Source organism: Harpegnathos saltator, unplaced genomic scaffold (assembly GCF_003227715.2).
Source record: "Harpegnathos saltator strain DR-91 unplaced genomic scaffold, Hsal_v8.6 scaffold676, whole genome shotgun sequence".
In the NCBI taxonomy this organism is placed as follows: Eukaryota; Metazoa; Arthropoda; class Insecta; order Hymenoptera; family Formicidae; genus Harpegnathos; species Harpegnathos saltator.
Window position 1 is genome coordinate 50,577 of NW_020230511.1, and position 19,788 is coordinate 70,364.

Consider the following 19,788-nt stretch of genomic DNA (forward strand, 5'->3'; position numbering starts at 1 on the left):
CATCTGCGTTGTACCTTCGAATTTATCTCGCCGCAGCGCTCGAGATATTCGTTTCGATCTTCGCAAGAGTACCCATTTTCTAATTCTCCAGATAGTACAAAATATCCTAAAATCCTCTCAAATATGCCCCATTCTAGGACACTTTCAAAACATCCTCGATACGATTTTAGAACGATTCCGAGCGATTTTAGAACGTCTCGTGCTGCCTAGGAGTCTTCCGTCAAGTCGAACAATAACTACGTTGTAAGTCCGAGTTCGAGCGCAGCAGCGATTTATTTGTTGCACAGCTCGAATGTCATTTCCGTATTTGACCGGTTTCTTCACGATCCGCGAGCTCTTCCGTCCTTTTTCGCTCTGCGAATTTCCCCGGGTCGGCCGCGAGACGCGTTTCGAAAGTCCCGCTCGTCCGCCGTGAGCGCAACCGTACCGCCGCGCGGAGCCACACCGCCGTGGCAGCAGGCGTCGTCGGCTATCATGGCGTCGTCGTAAGTGTCGGCCCGTGTTTAGTTTCTGCTGTGAAGCCCGCACACGGTCTTAAGTTTCGTGTTGTGACTTTCCCCCGGAGAATCGTCCGCGCATCGCAGCGCGATGTTTAGCCGAACGTCATCCGATCATCGCTGAGAAACGCACGTCGAGGTGGAAGCAAGGTAACCGCGAGGCTCGACGAACGGGCCGAAAAGGTATCTCGCGACGACGAGGGAGCTCCTCGCTCCACGTATGTATACATATATGTGTCTCGCCATCGTGTATCAGGACCGCGACAAGCGGTCTTTTATATTTCGGTTAGCCGGTGGCTTGACAGTCGCGCGAACGCGAGCGACCCGGTGCGTCTTCCTCGTCGGCGAGACTTCCTCGTGCGACTCCGACGCACGTCGGTGGCGAGCGCGGCACCGATGCGATTTTTCCCAAGAATTCAAATTCTCGCAACACGGACTAACCGGCCGCTCGTGACGATGTAGAGGTGATCGCCGTTCCGGCCATGTCTGGAGCCTTGAAAAAAGACCCGAAGTTACGTCAGGTATCGACGTAATCGTGATTGCGTGCGCTCCGAGCTGCTCGTGACACGTGCTTCTGCGACTTTGCAACGTGATCCTCTTCGCGAGCGAAACTGTCTACTCGGACATTATTTCAGCGATGCGTAGCCGCTTGCTTCGCGTAAAAAAATTTACGGTGCTCTGTTCTCGCGGAGAGACTCTTCAAGTTAAAAGTTAAAGTTCACTTTGTTGGGAGACACGCATTTTCCCGGAAAAGACTCCCTGGGTCTGAAACTTCATTCGAACGCTTTTCTCGGCTACATTGTCGTGCGCAGCCGATGGTTCAGTGAGAGAAGCGCTTCTGGAAAATTTGCAGAAATTAAAGTCTCCCATCGGACGTCGATCGTGCAAGATCGCGAAAACAACTCGTTGAATTTGCACGGGAAGTTCTTCCGCTCGCCGAGCCGGAGTCAAAAAGAGCGATCACACTCGCTTTTGTAATTTGTAATTCGCTAAAAGCATCACGCTCTCGATATATGCATATATATGTTTCCCGACAATAGATCTTGCACTTATCAGCCGCTATTTACATAGTATTTGCATCTGAAGAAGTCCTCAGTTCGCGAATGGATAGATCGCCTTCTTCCTGTGATCCAACGGGTGTGTCTGAAGTACGACGGGTCTTTGGGATGATCGTTGCCGGTACAGGCGACACCACAGCCGCATCGTCAAGAAATACACCATCTCCATGAACGACAGGAAGCTGAAGCCCAAGAAGAGACCCAGCAAGCCGCCCGTGCTCGCTGCGATAAATTAACACGCTGATATTCGTTCTGCGACGGTTCTCGTTATTACGGGCCGATCGGATACTTACATAAGAACTCGGTGAATCCGAACAGTTCGGTCTTTACGTACTTGGTGAATTGAGAGTCCACGAAGAATATGTGGATCAGCGCCATGTTCTTTCTGGAGTTGGGGAAGTTGCCGAGGGTGAGAAAATGTCGCACGCAAGAAAAAAGAGACAAAATATGGCGTAAGATTCGCGAAAATACGCATTGCAACAAGGTGTCCTCGAGTCATCGATTCTAACTTGAGAAGTTTAAGGCATTTCTTCAAGGGTGCATATGAAGTAATTCACCTAAAGCCGAATATCTTGATATTCCGAGATCGCTATGAATTTTAATCGCTTCGGTCTCCAATTTTATGGTAATCTCAGGGGTCTTCAAATCTGAATCAAGACTCGCTCTTGTTCATCCCCTTTAAAGGATAGAGCGAGGGTAACTTTAAAACTCTTAACCATGGATTTTTGAGGGTCAACACTGAGCACACTTCCAGTCTCGATGTAAAAGACTACGATAATGAAAACTATTTGCATAATTTCGGGACACCTTGTATCGCGCGGTATTCCTATCATATTCTCTCTCTCTCTCTCTCTCCCCCCCCCCTCTCTCTCTCTCTCTCTCTCTTTTTCTCTGAAACCTGTTGCACTCTTTTATTCAAATTACTCGAGGCTTCGCCCGCGCGTTAAACAATATTTCATTACGTGAAATAATTCTCGTTCCTCTTTATGTACGGCTCCGAGTTACCGGCGATCGACATCAATTTGCTGTGCGAAAGTTCCGCCCTGTAATTCACCTCGAAGCAGCCCGGCCAGCAGTTGCAGCTCGGTCTACGATAAATGAAAGTTCAATTGCGGCTTGTCTCCGCGGCTCGTTTTCGCAAATAGAAAAATAACTTCGGACAACGAACTCACATCTCCGTGACGTTTAACGAACTAATCGAGCTCTCGTCGTAGAGTCTCATCTCCATGATTCGTCTGGCGTTCTGAGCGCACAGCTCGTCCTTCTTGCCGCAGATCTGCGTCTTCGACGACTCTGCAAACAATAGTCGGCAAGTGTCGGCGACCACACGACTCTATCGTGTCGCAATCAGAAAGTCGAACAGACCTTGCCACCGGTAGCTTCAACATTCAGACACTCGATCTTAAAAACCCACTATTTACTCTAACATTATGATTAATATATACAGTCGGGTGATTGCGATACTTTTTTTATGATAATGCGGATTATTAAAGAGCAAAATTGTTGCAGGCTAATCGCCTAAATGCACTGTCATGGATTCGCCATGTAATTGGCACGGAAGGAGATTGCGTCAACGTTCTCTCTCTCTCTCTCTCTCTCTTTCTCTCTCTCTCTCTCTCTCTCTCTCTCTCTCTCCTCTCTCTTTCTCTCTCTCTCTCTCTCTCTCTCTCTCTCTCTCTCTCTTTCTCAAGGAAAATATCTACCAAAAATTACTTGGCATATAATACTGGACGCAGGAGCACATGCTCTGCGTGAAGTTGGCCTCGCACTCGAGGACGCAGTTCCTCTGCGTGTAGGTCCGATAATAACGCAGCTTCCTCTCGGCCGTGAAGAAGCACTTGCGCTTCGCCTTCGGTATGGAGATGAGGGTCTTGCTGGCGGTCGATATCCGCGGCTTCACGATCACGCGGGTCTCCTCGCCCGGCATGATCGAGAACGAGAAGTCGGCGATCTTCGGCGTCTCCACGGGATTGTGGAGCAGCATCTGTAAGATGCAAAGTCTCGTCGCACCTGTTCTTCTTCACACCTCGGCCCGTTTATTTGGAGCAGTAAGGTCTCTTCAGGGTGAAGTTATTTGAAGTTTTCAACTTCAACACCCGACTAACACGTACGACTACTCGAATTGTAGAAAATACCCGACTAACGGAGCTAGAGGGAAGGGATCTTCATGGTGATAGACGCCGTACCTTGAAGCCCACGCTGGCAGTGCCCGAGCAAAAATACTCCTCCTCGTCCACGTCGAGGGCCAACGTCAAGCCGTAATATTTCCCGGCGCCGTATGGTCTCCACGGAATGACGTCTATCATGTTGCTGTTGTTGTAGCCGTTTTCAGGATTCCAGTCGACGCTGGGCGACATGTACGTTATGTTCAATGTGGGCCAGTCACGTCTGAAATTACAATTTCGGCGTGAAACAACATTGTCGGCTTCGATTGTGCTCGGTCGTCCACTTCAACATGACGAATTAGACCTCTTAGTCTCGCAACAAGCGCCGACAAGGCTTGACCTTCACTCACGCGTTGTAGAAGAGATACTGCCTGTTCACCCCGTTGAAGTTGCAGCAGATTCCATCGTCCGTCATAGTAGGATTGAAGATGTCTTTGCAGTCGAACCGCGTCCCGTGCCATATGCAATAATATAACATGTCCGTACATGGTTGAGACACCTGCAACGAAAAGACGAGGAGGAGAAACAGAACGAGAGAGAGAGAGAGAGAGAGAGAGAGAGGGCTAAGAGAGACACACAAGGTGATCTCAATTCGTCGACTTCGATCAACGAGGCATATCGTTTACAATGCAACGTACGTTAATCATGAACTGCAGCATCGTGTCCCAATCGATCATATCGTGCTCTTTTCCGAAAGTACCGTTGTTCTCCGTATCGCAGATGTCTTCCAGCATTAATTTCTTTATCTTGTCAGACCTGCGGAAGAAATGGCGCGACAGGAAAAATCGCTCGTCTTCGACGATTGTAAATGTAAACACTCTACCCCTCTTTGATCCGTCTCGCCTCGGTCTTCTTGGCGTGGTTCATATTGCATATCGTCACGGAGGGAAACGGAAATTCAGTGAGGGGGACCGGCGAAGGGCTCAGGGAGATAATTATCGGCGCTCCGTCCCACTTCTGGTAGAGGTAGATGATGTAGTATATCGCGGTGACCAGCGCGCTGGTGAATGAGATCACCCAGAATATTCTACAACAGGTACAACGCGCCGCGCTCTGATTCGCGACTCGGCGGAAAATCGAGAGGAGGATATGATGTTGTGTGTGTGTATGAGAGCTTTTTTTACCTCTCGATGACTGACAACTCCGAATCGCCGACGTAACGCAGGCCGTGCAGGCTGCTGTTCGCGCAGTACTGCTTGACGATGTCGGCCAACTCGGAGCATGCTTGGTACTTCTTCTTCTTCTTCGACCTGAGAACCGATCGCGCGCCGAGTTAACGAAAGTAGAGGGTCAGATTACTGAAAAATCGTGCTTATTTTTGATAATATTTTGTGACGAACTGAATAAATGTGCAAGAATGAAAATTTTAGATATATTTATATAACATATGAAGAGTAGAAAAAGTTTGTTTATTAACAAATACTCATATAAATATACGTCCACTTAAATTTTAAACGCGTTTTTCTCGAAATTTTATCGTTCAGCTTTTTGCAATGATTCCTCCGAAACTGAGCTTCGTATCGATTTGAAATTTTAAAGCGATAATATTTGTTCATCTGGCTCTCAGATGAACCATGGACAATTACGTCAAAATATTTCATTTCGAGATATTAATTTTTTTATTGTAAAAGAACTGAAAAATTTGGATTTTTTCCTAATAATAGCTACCATTTTGTTAATTTGGTTCGATTTTTTTTTGTAGTGTTTCACCGGATAATGATAAGCCTCCTCAAGATTTCTAGCTAAAATTCGCTCTGATCGGACCATCGAGAGCCGAGATATTACCGAAAAAACAACTTGAAAAAAAAAAGGAGAGTATATTTCAGCTATATATATCGTATATTTATATGAGTATTTGTTAATAAACAAAATTTTTCTACTCTTCATGTGTTGTATAAATATACTTAAAATTTTCATTCTTGCACATTTATTCAGTTCGTCACAAAATATTATCAAAAACAAGCATGATTTTTCAGTAATCTGACTCTCCAGTCCCCTTAAGCGAAAAGAGCGCGCCTTTCTCCCGTCCTCTCCCACTTTGGAATTGTTTGTCTTGCTTTCCTTTTATATTTCTATCTTATTTGATCTCTTATTTTTTTTTATTTCGCTTCCAAAAGTACGCACTCACCGTTCGACTTTCTCATTCTCGTCCTTGTCGCTGTTTCTCTGCGCGACCGGCCCCTTCGCCACGAAGTTGTTGTATCTCCATCTCAGGGAGGAATCTTGCAACCGATACATATCCTGCCGGCGAAAAGCCGACGAATCAACTCTGCTCGATAACATACACGTACGCGTCCGACCTCCGCTGATGATCTTACCTTCGAATGATCCTGCGGAATCCCTGCGTATCCCTCCAGTCGTTGAGGCGGTCTGTAGGGGTCCTGCAAGTGCAGCGTGTCGACGGTGTTGTTGATCTTCGCGTAAGCAAACGGCGCCCGGTCGACGGTGTTGTAATAATCCTCGTGTGCGACGTCCAGAGTGTCGCGTTTACGGATTCGCGCCGGCATCGCGTCCATCGTATTGATATCCTTCAGACGTGCGAAATCGTGTGTTCTGACTTGCGACAAAATTCGCGCATCGTTCCACGGGTTAAAAGTCGACTTCCTCTTCGCCAGATTCGAAGATAAATCCTCCATCTCACGATCACGTTCTTCCACCCCTTCAGCTCATCGTGAATCTTGCTCTCCCTTTAATTTTACATTTACCCTCTATCTTTGATTTGTCCTATTCTTATTTTATTATTTACTTCGCTCCTTACGTAATATATTATCGTCTCCAGGGAGCATCAGTCGCTCACATTCGCGTTTCCTTCTCTCAACGCGCCAGCCGACCGGTCTTCATTGGAAAACGCGTTGGAAAACTCCTTCTTATCGCCCTTCGCTCATGAGTGCTCTTATAACGCTGCGGAAACATCAGAATGCGAGAATGTCGCGGATCTTCCCGAGATCTCTGAAAACGCGAGTCCTTCCCTCCAACTACCCCGAAGACCGCTGACAGTTGACTGTCAGGTGTCAACGATAACGCAGCACCCTTCTAACTTTGACACCTCACACGCCGCTCTCTAACTTTGGTTTGTCCTATTTTTATTTTATTATTTTACTTCACACTTCCAACGGATTATATTATCGTCTCAAGCGACCATCAATCGCTCACATTCGCATTTCCTTCTTTCAACGCGCCAGCCGATTGCCCTTCACGACAACTCTTACAGCGCTACGGATCGCCGCGAAGGGACCATCGAAGTGCTGCACGGATCTTCCCGAGATCCCCGAAAAACGCGAGTCCTTCCCTCCAACTACCCCGAAGACCGCTGACAGTTGACTGAGGTGTCAACGATAGCGCGGCGGCGGCGGCACCCTTCTAACTTTGGCGATACGGCGCCTCACACGCCGCGGCCCTTACGCCGTCGTATGCGTGCGTGTGCGCACCCATGATATCTCCCCGATAAATGGACATTATTGTTCCAATGTTTTCCAACACTGACAAGCGCCGTCGTATGCACAACCGCGCGACGCCGCACTGACGCAAACGTAAAAGGGCTCCCGGAACGGAGCGGGCCAGGGGGTTGTTTTCTTTTTTCAAGGTGTGTTTGCCCGAGCATCGATTCGAATTTTAACGACTGATACCTCCGCGCGAGCTGACCCTCAAGGTCGATGCGTTTTCCCAGGAAGAAGTTGCATCCTGTTACTAATATTACTATTGCTAGTTTCGGCCTTCAATTCCGATATTAATTCGTGGAAGTATCGGGCGACGGATGTGCGACGTAGATGTGCCCGCGAGCGGTCGTGTTTGCTCGCTTCAAATTTAACGTCCCGCTCAAAAAGGCTGGCCGCTGACGTGGGAAAAAAACCAACAAACGTCACGTGCCGGCATAATTACATTAGGCGCGAAATGACGGGAGACTGTACGTACGATCGCGAGCTTATCTTTCGCGAATATCTGTCTTTCCACTTCGCTCGGTGGAAGGAAGTAGGAGGCACGGGACGGAGGCGAGGGGGAAGTGACACTTTTCCCGAAGAAACGAGACGTCGAACGTTACACGGCTACGCCAGCACGGCTGGCGTTATTTGATCGAGAACAGGCGGTTTATCGAGTGCGAATCGCTCGTGCAACCGATCACGCGAAAGCACCTGTTTCTCCATAATCGGTGGTTCGCTCGAGAAAAGAGAGAGAAAAAGATAGAAAAAGGGAGAGACAAGAGGAAGCGAAGCGGAGAGCGGTGCGAGAGAGCGCGAATTGCGCCGTTGCGTGTCGTAAAAGAGAGAGAGAGAGAGAGAGAGAGAGAGAGAGAGAGAGAGAGAGAGAGAGCATTCATTAGATCTCACAAAGTTAGCCGCGAAAGTGAGTAACATACGATAAATTTATTATCGCCCGTTAGATCGTGCCGGTTGATCGCGTGTATCACTGATCGATCGCAAAAGCATGCACCGCGTCGCGCTGTTAAGGGCTGTTATGCATTTCCATCGCGATGGTGCCGCCGGCGGGCGGCGCCGCGCTCTTTTAACCGAGCGCGAGATTGCTATCCTTAAGTAAAGATGACGTTAGTTAACAAAAGCGTCCAGTCGACGAGCGTACTTTACGTGTGCCCTTCGGTCTCGTTTCAGAGTTAATAGGGAGTTGTTGCAATACCGTCTCTCAGATACGGTAAACGTAAATCGCGAACGTTACTCGCCGAGAAATAACGTCGCAATGTGCGCGACTAATAGCATTCACGCTCAACGTTATGCCGTATCCGAGAAACGGCATTTCAAAAGCTTCCCGTTATTTCTCGTCTCGTCTCCGTTCCTTCGTCCCACGCGAAGGATTCGATCTATATCCGATATATCGAGTATCCGTGAATTTGTCCCACGTAACTCGAAGTGGTTGCGCATGTCGAGACCGGCGTGTCCTCGCAATCACGCTCGGGCTCCTGAGAGCGCAGTAAAGCGAGCGAGTTAATTTGAATTACGACTCGCCGCCTCGCGACACGACACCCAGGCAGAAAATCATGATGACGTCAAAATGATGAGGAAAACTCATTTTTCCATCATGATTCGATCATTTTCTCGTCGTTTTGATGTTATCATGATCTTCTGTTCCGTCTGTGGGCACTTCGTACGCCCACTTTGCCGTCCGACGGCCGCTAATGAGACTGCAGTCGTTAACGCGGAATATACGAGGCAGGAAGAAAGTTACGAGGTGTAATCTATACGCGCGTTTACTCGCGGCGGGATCTCACTCGTGGCGACGAGCGAGCGATTCGTTCGAAGGGATTCACGAGGAATCGCCGCTGGGAGTCGCGAGAGCGAGTGCTTCGTTCCGCTCTACAAGTGGATATTTCCATCGATTTTACGATGAATTGCTTTCTGCGGCGCTCCTGTGGCGAAGGCATCATAGGTTCCCTCCGCAATTTCAAGCAGAAATGTTCCCTCGGCTCGATTCGGAGCGAACGGCCATTTGAGTTCGAGTAACTCGGCCGTCGTCAATCTACCGTTGTACCGAGTTCGAAGTCGCGCGCCGCACGATTTAGAGAGTATACGGTAATTTGAGATTCGACCAGGAAGAAAGTAGGAAGAAGGAATTTGGGACCCGCCGTTCGGAAACACTTCGAAGGCGCATTTTGCACGAATTACAACGATGATGATGATCGCCTGATGATCATCCCCCTCGTTCCTCCACGTGGACGTGTTTCGTGACCGCCTCCATAATGAAACGTCTCAGCGTAATTACAAGATAAACATTCGTGTTTTCCTTATCGATGTTCAACGGCACCGCACGCCACGCAGCCGGCTGCTTGCTTACTCGTCCAGCCGGCTGTGACCGTATCTTGAATAAAATGTCTCCCCCCGCCGAGTCGAGTCCGCTTGAAAGGTGGCGAGACGGCGATGATACGTTTGTACAGAAGAGTTTGCACAAAAGCAATTTGCGCGACGGCCCTTGGAACCAACGGCAATTCATCGTCGCATTTTGACTGATTAAAGCCTGATTGGACGACGTTAGAGGATGCTTCTTATCAGCGGGGTTAACGATCGCTCGACGAGCGGAGAGTATCGCTTTTTGCGGAAAGAGAAATTCTACATCGGCACACAATCGTTCGGCTTCGGCTGCGAACCCCTCGCGTCATGTCGCGGTGAAGGGCGGAATTATTAGTAATTATCGGGCGGACAGGCGTAATTAAAGTGGCGCAACCTTGGCAGGCACGGCAAGGTCGCGCCTTTTCAAGATAATACTCTTTGTACAGCATAGCGGCACTAGGTCACCATCGTTTGCTCTGCGCCCGCAATGTCATAAGCCGCGATAACGATATTATGCACAAGTGACAGCAGGGAGACCCGCTTTTTAAATATACGCTGATTCCATCTAATTAATGGCGTAGAATCGCCATTGGAGCATTCTGATGTTTACTGATAAACCGTGAACTTGTGATATTTTCGTAATTCACGTGAATTTTGTAATCTCGTGTCCGGACGAGACGTTAATTAAAAATTATGTCTCCGCCGCGGTTAGTGTCGAAAATCGCGCGATACGAGTCTGGGACAGTCGGTCTCGATAATGCAAGTGATATTAACTCACGTGCGAGAGATGAAGACACTCGCCGCTGTTATGAAGACAGACACGCGATAAGAGGACGAAACGAGCTGAACACTTGGTTGATCACTTTTTTGCATAAATCCGATTTTGCATCTCATCTGTATCTTAATCTCTCCTTTCGTTGCAGGCAAAATGTCGCGGAAGAGCAGGAAGCGAAAGTCAAACGGCGAAGAACAAGCCGTACTCGATGGAGAGCAAGATAATTTCTTTTCCGACGAGATACGGGACGAGATGGAGACAATGTGGGAGGTAATCGATGGATCTAGCCCTCTCTGTAGCGAACTCACTTCAATTGTACGAATTGCTTCTCACGAGCTTCTGTCTCTTCAGATACCGCAAATTTTTCACTTTCTCCACCTGACGAGGGAATCCCTCAATATACCTCAATTGTCTATGTATGAGATGGAGAGGATGCTTTCGATACCAAGAGCGTCGAAGCAGTTGGCAAATATCATGACGTGTCTGCTAAGGTTGTCAACATATACCGGAGATACTCTATATCCGTCTAATTATCAAGTTATATTTGCTTCATTGCTGTATTCGATAGCCGTGAACGCGGGGCAAAGATTATGAAAGCGACAAAGTCAAGTGATGAAGTCGGGAAACAAAAGCGGAATTCTCACAGCTCTCTCAGATATACAGTAAATGAAGCAAAAGGCCAGTAAGAGCCAGCGCGGAGGTTGTTGGATGTTATAAAAGGTGAACTTTTCTGCGATTTCAGCTCTCCGATTATCAAAGCAAAACTACGCAAGGTACCACCGATGCCGTATGAATTTTGGATCAACATCCTGGCGCACAAGATGGGGAGTTGGTTCAAAGTTTATTACTCCAAGCACAAAGATGCCATCAAAGTACGTATTCGCGCGAGTTCACGTTATGAACGTTTGCGTTGTAGATTCACACGTACCACTCTTTGATGCCTCAGACGAATGTCTCAGACACACGCACACATACACACACAAAACAGTGAGTGGGAACGTAAACAAAAATTTTTAGGTTCTAGAGACCATCGGCGTCGAGCCGGAGTTTTGGAATATATTTCCCGACGCTTCGTTGCTCGACGGCAAGGATTTCGAGAACTTAAGTTTCAAGCAAAGAGCCTGGTTACTGAAAACAGTCTGTGATACAATCATGGTGGGTCCCCGCGATAATTCTGAAAACGAGAGAGAAATCAGCATTGTATGTACATTGATCGTACGTAATTTTTATAGCATACGAGGAAAACTGTTCAGGAGGACATGGCGAAGCAACCGTGGGAGGACCAATTCGAAACGACTCTGGGAATCGACCGTTACGGAGCGAGATATATCTATTTTCCGCAATTCATTGCGAGCGATCTTAGGATTTACAGGCTTTGCCTGGACAATAAAATCTTTTCGACCGTCAAGGTAATGTGCTTGAAACCTCTGAGGAGCGGCAACGTATACAAACGCAGAGACACTTCATAAATGATTGAAATGTATTTCTTGCAGCCTGTCAGACCAAAGCAAGAGGCAAACTCGAACACGGCCAATTCACTCCGCGCAAAGTTGAACAGATACAGGATAAGGAGAGCGCAATCTAGCAATAATAATAATAACAACAACAACAACAACAAGAATCTATCGGAGCGACCAAACAGGTGCGAGAGTAGAATCGAAGATAAAGACCTCGGCTACAAATGCAACAACGACAGCGCGACAAGCTCGTTTATCAGTGAGGACACGAACCTAAGTAGTACAAGCACATGCAGCAATAATAACAACATCAGCTTGGACGCTGTCAATAGGAAGCGTTGCAGGAGTCTGTCGAAGATGTCCGAGGAGAGCGTGCTGTCGAACGCGAGATCCAGCGGTTACGACACCAACACCTCTAGCGACAACAGATCTCTCGACGACGACGACGCGAAGGTTTTCAAAGGTTTCTCTAACATTCAAAGCGATAATTGCAAGATCGGAATGATCAACGGCATATTGGACGATCTGAAGTTGGAGATCGATGAAAATAAGGAGCAAAATGGCTGCGAGAGCAACAAGTTGGAGAGATCAAAGGGAGGTCGAGACTTTGAAGGTTTTTGCAATAAAATAGCAGATTCGTGTGTCGAAAAGACATTGACTGTTGAGAAAAAAGAAAGTGAACGATCGGTCGACCATTTGACTGGTGTTTCAAAGACAGACGATGAGAAACTGAACGAAATAATCATAAGTGCCGAGAGTTCCAAGTTACCTGCCGGTGTATGTTCCGCACGTGTATCAGTCAGTGATAACGTAGGTGATAATATATCAACGTCGTCCAAGTCGGACGACGAGAAGTTGAGCGAGACCAAGTCCGGCGGTGATAATATTAGCGATAATTGTAAAGAGAACGGTGTAAATAGAAATAGAACTTTTAACGGGGCGCACCGCGCATCTTTCAGCAATAAAACGTCGTTAAGTAACAGAGTGTCTAGGCGGAAAAGTGACGGGAACATTTCTCCGTCGCGCAAGGCAGAATCGAACGATTCGATCCAAGAGAGAAGCCCGTGCAAGAGACAGCTACGATCTCGACACCGGGCGACGCAGGATAACGCGAAAGATGCAGTCAAAAAGGCAAAGAAGGAGACGAAGAAGCGAGTGGAGTCGGGAGACGAAGCTGTTGTGAATTCTTCCGCGAGCGAGGCACACTTGGAAGAAACCGTGGACGATGATTCAGACGATTACACGAATTCCGACCACGGTTACAATCTGCGGAGATCCAGCCGCTTGAAAACGGACGAGTGCAAGAAGCACTTCAACAATCTGCTCTCGGACCTTAGCGTTTCCGATTTTCACTTGGTAGTCGACAGCGTGGAAGCATTGAGAGATCTCATTTCTAGTTTCACAGAAGGTGAATCGAAAGGCACCGATGTCGATATCGTAAGTCCGATATTGTGATATCAATATGTTGATTTCTCTCTTTTTATTCTGTCTTGACATGTTCTCGGTTGTACGATTCACCCGCTACAGAGAAACCTCTCGTATTTGCAGGCCGATATTGTTCCTTTGTGTGAAACCAAGTTAGTAAAGAGGCTGACCGAATTGCTAAATTCCTTGGAGGATGTAGAAACCACTTTGAAGGATGCCACGCGAAAGGCAAAGTCAAAGTTGCAAAGGGAATGGTCCAACTTGAAGGAAGGGTACGTATATTAATGCGACACTATTTCGTACCTTTCATATAATATGCAAAATAGTCGAATATATTAGCGGGTATTCGATCTGTTTGGCATTAAAATGAAAATGCAGAAAAGTATGGCAGAAAAATAAAAAAAAAGTAATACCATCTCACGGTTATCATCTGGCATTATTGACGCATTATTACTCTGCAAAATTAAACGATAACACAGGCCGACATTTTTAAAACCCTGAGACAAGACTATACTTTCCCGAAGGTTTTCGGCCCACCGAATCCGAATCCGGTAGCGGAATTGCTCCATCACATCAGGTTTTCGAGATATTCTAATCTGAAAGTGCAAAAAACACAGTTTTTCGCTATATTCGGGGTTATATTACAACGTAAATTAATTTTTCTCTACAAAACTCGTTACAGTATCTGAAAGTACTACTCTTCGCCTTCAAAATACATTTTGAATTTTTCATATATCTTATTTCTTCTCGGAGATATCGTTCGTTGAAATTTTTTAGTTTGGCGTTTTCGTTACTACCTTACAAAAAAAAAAGAAGTTAATCCGGCAGGTGAAAGTTGTGTAATTATATGCTTTTTGGGACGCTGAATCCGAATTCGTTGTCGGTTCAACCCCATGACCATCAGGTCATGGTTTGTCCCTAACCTCAAAAAAAAAAAAAGCGAATTCGAAAATCTTTTTTGAGGTTAAGGACAAACCATGATCTGATGGTCATGGGGTTGAACCGACAACGAATTCGGATTCAGCGTCCCAAAAAACATAATTACACAACTTTCACCTGCCGGATTAACTTCTTTTTTTTTTGTAAGGTAGTAACGAAAACGCCAAACTAAAAAATTTCAACGGACGATATCTCCGAGAAGAAATAAGATATATGAAAAATTCAAAATGCATTTTGAAGGCGAAGAGTAGTACTTTCAGATACTGTAACGAGTTTTGTAGAAAAAAATTAATTCACGTTGTAATCTAACCCCGAATATAGCGAAAAACTGTGTTTTTTGCACTTTCAGATTAGGATATCTCGAAAACCTGATGTGATGGAGCAATTCCGCTGCCGGATTCGGATTCAGCGGACCAAAAACCTTCGGGAAAGTATAGTCTGGTCTCAGGGTCTGGAGTTTCGTAAAATTTTGTCGGCCTGTGTAATTCGTGCATTGTGAAACGGGCAATGCGTATCTCGCGCATCTTCATTTGCATGCAGAGAATTCACACTACCTGACGCCTCTTGAAATGCTACAATCCATGTGTGACTTACAATGTGGTCGCAAGCCCACACTATGACAGTAACTAAATAATTCCTGAGTCAAACATGTATGGCAGACAAGTTGGTGTGTGTTGTAGCAGTGTGGAGGATCAGGATTCATCCGCAGAGGGTGGTCTCAGCTCTAATTGGTGGGTTCTTGGATCGCAGGGCTGTCCACTGTCAGCTCCCGGAGACGCAACGTTACAAACGTTACCGCAGCTTGCCCTATCCTCATTTGGCTCCCAAAGCCAACAGCCGTGCCCCGAAAGCGGCGAACACAAGAATGAGGACAAGAGCGCCGAGCGGGATTGCTGCGAGAGCCGGGAGAGCGACGGCGAACGGCGAAGCGGCGACGAGAAAGCGGGAGTCAAGGCCGAAGGAGGAGAGCAAGTCGAGAAGAAGGAACAGGAGCGAAAACGCAAACGGGAACGTAAACACAAAGAAGAAACCGACGTCACGTCAAACGGCGAAGGTAATTGTTGTTGTGTCGTTGCTCTTGTCTCTTCGTTCCCCCCGATGCCTCCTGTCCTCCGTCATTGAAAAGCGTGTTGTTACATCCACGTAACTTTTCCAATTAATAACACATATATGGAAACATATAGAATAATCTATTCATACTTTTACGCTTTTAGCCATTATTGACTAACTCTAAATTTTAACCAAATTTCTATTGCTTATCAAGTGTGAGAAATATCCTTTATAAGCAGCCGATGAAAGACTACCAGTAGATCGCCTGCTTATAAAGAGATCTCTTACACTCGCGCAGTGATCTTTCATCGCCTGCTTATAAACGACATCTCACACTTGATAAGCAAATAGAATTTAAATCAGATCTGAACAACCGATATCGGTTACCGAGAACTATATTTCTTACTGCCTGTTTATAAGGGCTACTTCTCAAGCACCACTTGATAAGCAATAGAATTTGGATCAGATCCGAACAACCGATCGAACATCGGTTACTAAGAACCATCTTTCTTCTCGTCTGGTTATAGGCAGATGAAATTTGAGTCGCATTCAAACAAACGATATGGGTCACAGAGGAGCATCTTTCCCCTTACTAACACAAGTGATGTCAACTCGCGCGATGGTTTCTCACCATATAACTATAAAAGCAGACAGCGACTCAAAATGGCGCTTATTCTGCACTCATTCAGTTCACGCTCTGTTCATTCTGCGTTCACTCTGTTCATTTCTGTCGTTGGCTCTTTGTAGCTTTAAAAAGCTTAAGCTTTTAAAGTTTAAGTCAGTGAGATCGTTAAGATCAGTGGTCATACCTCGACAACATTAGCAACGATAAGATTAAGAGACACACATACATATACACCTATTTGTGAATAACAAATTTTGTCGGTCATAACCGGTATGTATAAATGTTATTCAACCTAAACGATATTAAACGATAAAAAAAGGGAAATTCTTGTGGAGATTTAAATCGTCTTATTTTACTTTCTACATTCTTTTCCTCTTTTCAACACATTTACACGCACAAACATTTCATACAAACTCGTCCGTCCCGAGGTAAATTGGTTAAATCTTCTGATCTGAAAAAGGACAACTTCTATAACATAAGACATCACCTTAGCGGCATGACAGTGTCTTAATTTGAACTTGGAAAACGGTGTTTGTATGCGCGTGTGAAGTGTTAGAAGAAAAGTCTCAGACTTCTCAAGAACGTTTTTATTTACATTATTTACTTGTGAGAGAAGATTGTATTTAAGGAGAGAGAAAAGGGGAGTTCTTGGAAGCTGCTCTTAGAATATAGAACGATGTACAGAAAAATGCATCATCTGTTTATCCTCACAGCAGATGCGGAACAAGAAACGCGACGAGTACTACGAGCGCGTGGCATCTCCTCGTACACAGAGCAATTTTACTCAGACTATGAGAGCGACCAGAACGAGCTGGAAGAATGGACCGACGTTGAGGCAGTCTACGCGGCTCCCGGCGCACCGGCCGATACATCCGCTTCTCACATTGCTCCGAAAGTCCGATACGCTGACGACTGGTCGGAGACGGAGGACTCAGATCAAGATTGGATTCTACCGGGCACTCGCAAAAGGAAAAATAAACGTCCGCGTAAGTGGCGTATTCTTTTGAATCCTTGATAGATCCGGGAGAACGAACCAATCAGGAGCGATAATCATGAAGTGCTTAGGAAGCAGTTTTTTCTGCTGCCGAACGCGGCAAATAATTCTATATAATAAATATCTTATATATAATCAAATTAAATTTTAATTAAATGTCACATATGTAAATTTACCTCCCCTGTTCTAACTTGCACACTCGTACTGTTCCAGCTACCAATCGAAGGATAAAATCGTTTCAGAACAAGTTGCAAAACATTCGAGAGAACGCATCCCAGAGCACTGTAGCGTTTAGTATGCCTAATCCAAGTGGCGCGAAAACCGGCAAGGATAAATCCAAGGATAATAGCAAAGAGCCGAGATCGGAAACTCCAAACGATACAAAGCTCTCTAACGGTCGCGAGCGGTCTGCAGCTAGTCATCGAGTGAAAGCCGCAAATCCCAAGCAAGCGATACCTCTCCAAGATGCAGTCTGCAAGTTCGAGACTGGCAGCAGTGTGCACTCAGAGTTAGACATCAAGGACGAGGGTCCGATCTACGAGTCCAATGCGGGTCAATATGTCAAAAACTACAACTTGAATCCGCAACAGAACTACGTGCTGAAGAATGACTCAAGACCCATCGACTATTACGCGATACCTCAAACCATCAGCATACCGAATATGCCAGTGGTCCGGCAAGATTATTACATACAGAGCGCGCCAAATTACATAATACAAAATCCGCAGGCGAGCTTCTTGTCACCCGCACAGCAGCCTCAACAACAACCACAGCAACCGACCGTGATCTATCAGCAACAGGCAATATTGGCCCAACCTTTCGTCAATAACGTTTCTTATGCTTACACGACGCAGCCCCAGTTCAACGTCGTCGCTAATAACCCAGCGTTGACAAGCCAGCCGCAGCCGAGACCGCAGAATCCGGCTCAACCAGCAACGAGGCCGCAGAGCCGACCAGCCGGTCAGCAGAACAGGTACATCGCACCTCGACGGAATCCAGTGCAGCCTAACGTTACGATAACGAGAGGCAACGCGCCTTCCCGGGACAACTGTCCTAAACCAGCCGCTAAGCCAAAATCCGTGAGAAGCAAGAGCCAACAGCCACGTGCGTCCAACTCCAATGTGACGCCCAGACGCAGATCGACGCCTCAGATATCCACCACGGACAGCAGCGGTCAGCAGAAGACCACGTCGTTGATTGTGCTGAGCGACAGCGACGACGAGATAGAGATGATCATCACGGAGAAGAGCGCCGGTAACAACGAGAAAGGCGCGTCGACCTCGGCGCCAACGGACAGGCCCAAGGTGACGCCTCCGAGAAGTGCGAATTCGACGAAGCAGATACCTATCGTCACCTCCGACGCCTTGATCCCTTCGACGAAGGGCGTCATACCGCCACAGATCATCGAGCGGATGAATCAAGGCGGCATATCCATCACTCCGGTAAAGAGCGCTGCTCCGCAGACGGCGTCGAATACGCAGCTGGTGGTGGTCGTGAACGAGACCGGGAGCCATTACGCGTTAGCATTGCCCAACGGAAGCAAGCTCATACTCACTCCCGAGCAGGTGGCGCAGATCAGAGCGTCGAACGGCGGAAAACTGATATTGTAAAGTAAACGCGGCGACGATGTCGGCTGATCTTTAACCACATGAGCGGTATATGCGTGTGTGCGTGTGACTGTATGAGTGCGTGACTCCGCCTTGCTCCCTAATTCGTCAAGAACTTTGGCGATTTTGCTAAGCGAATGTGATATGCGACAAGGTAAAGGTTCCCCGATTGCCGGACATGTTCGCATATGTATGTATGTATGTATATTCGTACATACATACATACATACATACATACGTACGCGAAGACTTTGCGATTCCTCCGTTCATCATTTGAAATATCGAATGAATCTGTTCTTATTTCTGTTGCGATATTAACTCCTTCACTCAGTGATCAGTCAGTTTATGTATACTACATATGATGATAAAATTGCATAATCTAACATTATTACACTGTTACAAATGAACCGCAAATTAATGAGACAATTGCGGATTTTATCCACGATATTTCACTTATAAAGTATGTATATATACATATATGTATAAATAAATTATCATAATGATTATTATTAGATTCTTCACAGATAGATGGCAAATCATTTCATCTGCTGAAAAAGTTCAACAATCATCAGACCGAGTATTTTAGATTGGTCGGATATATCGATCTGTCGCCACGTCCTAAAACTGATGTTTTCTCAAATAATTTCAATTCATGTATCCTTCATGCATCAATAGCAAATCTTTATGGTCTCTCCATTAAATTATAAAATATTGAGTGCATAAAAGTTGTTTAATTTCAGCTTTGCTATGTTGCATGTCTGGCTATCGAAACGTTTATTCTAACTTTGTTCATTCATTTTTTCATATCTTAGTTGAACTTAGTTCCTAGTTTGACTGTAAGAACTATAAGAACTGACGTTGCAAGTGCTCGGAGAAAATTGACTGAAAGATCCTTGTTGGAATGTATTCATGAAAAGCGAGCCTACACTCCAACACCAGCGTAGACGAAATTGTTCGTTATCTCCGTATACAATCATAAGACGTATTATTTCTTATGACAAGTCCCCGCGATGTACAATTCACGTGATATGATTAAGTATAGTACAACATTATGAAGCGTGAATAATAAGCTCTCATGAGTCACAAATAAACGTATTAATTTCTTCGTACATCTCTGTATCGTTTGAAGAATTGCGCTGAGAATACTAAAGAGTTATAATAATTAATATGTATCTCATTATTATAGAAGACGTGCAAAATGAGACCTTGGTTGTCGACAAAGTCGCATTTGTAGAATTATATAATTAATGCATGTCACGCGTTCATGACACTTGTAAAAATATATATAGTAGGTCCGTTTAGTTAGCGATGATAGGAGAAATCGAACGAATTGTGTTGAGCATACGCATTCGGATCCGATACTAATTTTGTAAAAGGACAGACGTTTGCGAGAACAAAGCAACATAGGTATATAATCGTTAA

General features: G+C 45.9%; 2 protein-coding genes across 7 annotated transcripts; one reads left to right on the forward strand and one right to left on the reverse strand.

Moving 5' to 3' along the window:
* Nucleotides 1–449: 449 nt before the first annotated feature.
* On the forward strand, nucleotides 450–19,109 carry LOC105184867 (probable serine/threonine-protein kinase DDB_G0282963). Of its 6 annotated transcripts, none has more exons than XM_025305158.1 (11): nucleotides 450–715; nucleotides 10,418–10,539; nucleotides 10,621–10,760; nucleotides 11,012–11,141; nucleotides 11,287–11,424; nucleotides 11,502–11,678; nucleotides 11,763–13,163; nucleotides 13,275–13,423; nucleotides 14,750–15,144; nucleotides 16,479–16,751; nucleotides 16,973–19,109. In XM_025305158.1, the coding sequence occupies exons 2-11, from the start codon at nucleotides 10,423–10,425 to the stop codon at nucleotides 18,367–18,369; spliced, it is 4,317 nt and encodes a 1,438-aa protein (XP_025160943.1). In that variant the 5' UTR covers nucleotides 450–715; nucleotides 10,418–10,422; the 3' UTR covers nucleotides 18,370–19,109. The 6 variants fall into 6 exon arrangements, with proteins under 6 accessions (XP_025160943.1, XP_025160944.1, XP_025160945.1 ...); XM_025305159.1 differs by having other exon boundaries at nucleotides 450–647; XM_025305160.1 differs by lacking the exon at nucleotides 450–715 and having other exon boundaries at nucleotides 10,423–10,539; nucleotides 16,482–16,751.
* On the reverse strand, nucleotides 1,576–7,692 carry LOC105184880 (pickpocket protein 28). The gene is made up of 13 exons (XM_011143992.3): nucleotides 6,479–7,692; nucleotides 6,039–6,407; nucleotides 5,849–5,961; nucleotides 4,845–4,970; nucleotides 4,544–4,747; nucleotides 4,359–4,476; nucleotides 4,071–4,219; nucleotides 3,742–3,943; nucleotides 3,269–3,539; nucleotides 2,728–2,848; nucleotides 2,518–2,643; nucleotides 1,849–1,940; nucleotides 1,576–1,777 (listed from the first exon to the last, which is right to left on the reverse strand). Exons 2-13 carry the CDS (start codon nucleotides 6,354–6,356, stop codon nucleotides 1,590–1,592), a joined length of 2,028 nt encoding a protein of 675 aa, XP_011142294.2. The 5' UTR covers nucleotides 6,357–6,407; nucleotides 6,479–7,692; the 3' UTR covers nucleotides 1,576–1,589.
* Nucleotides 19,110–19,788: the final 679 nt, after the last annotated feature.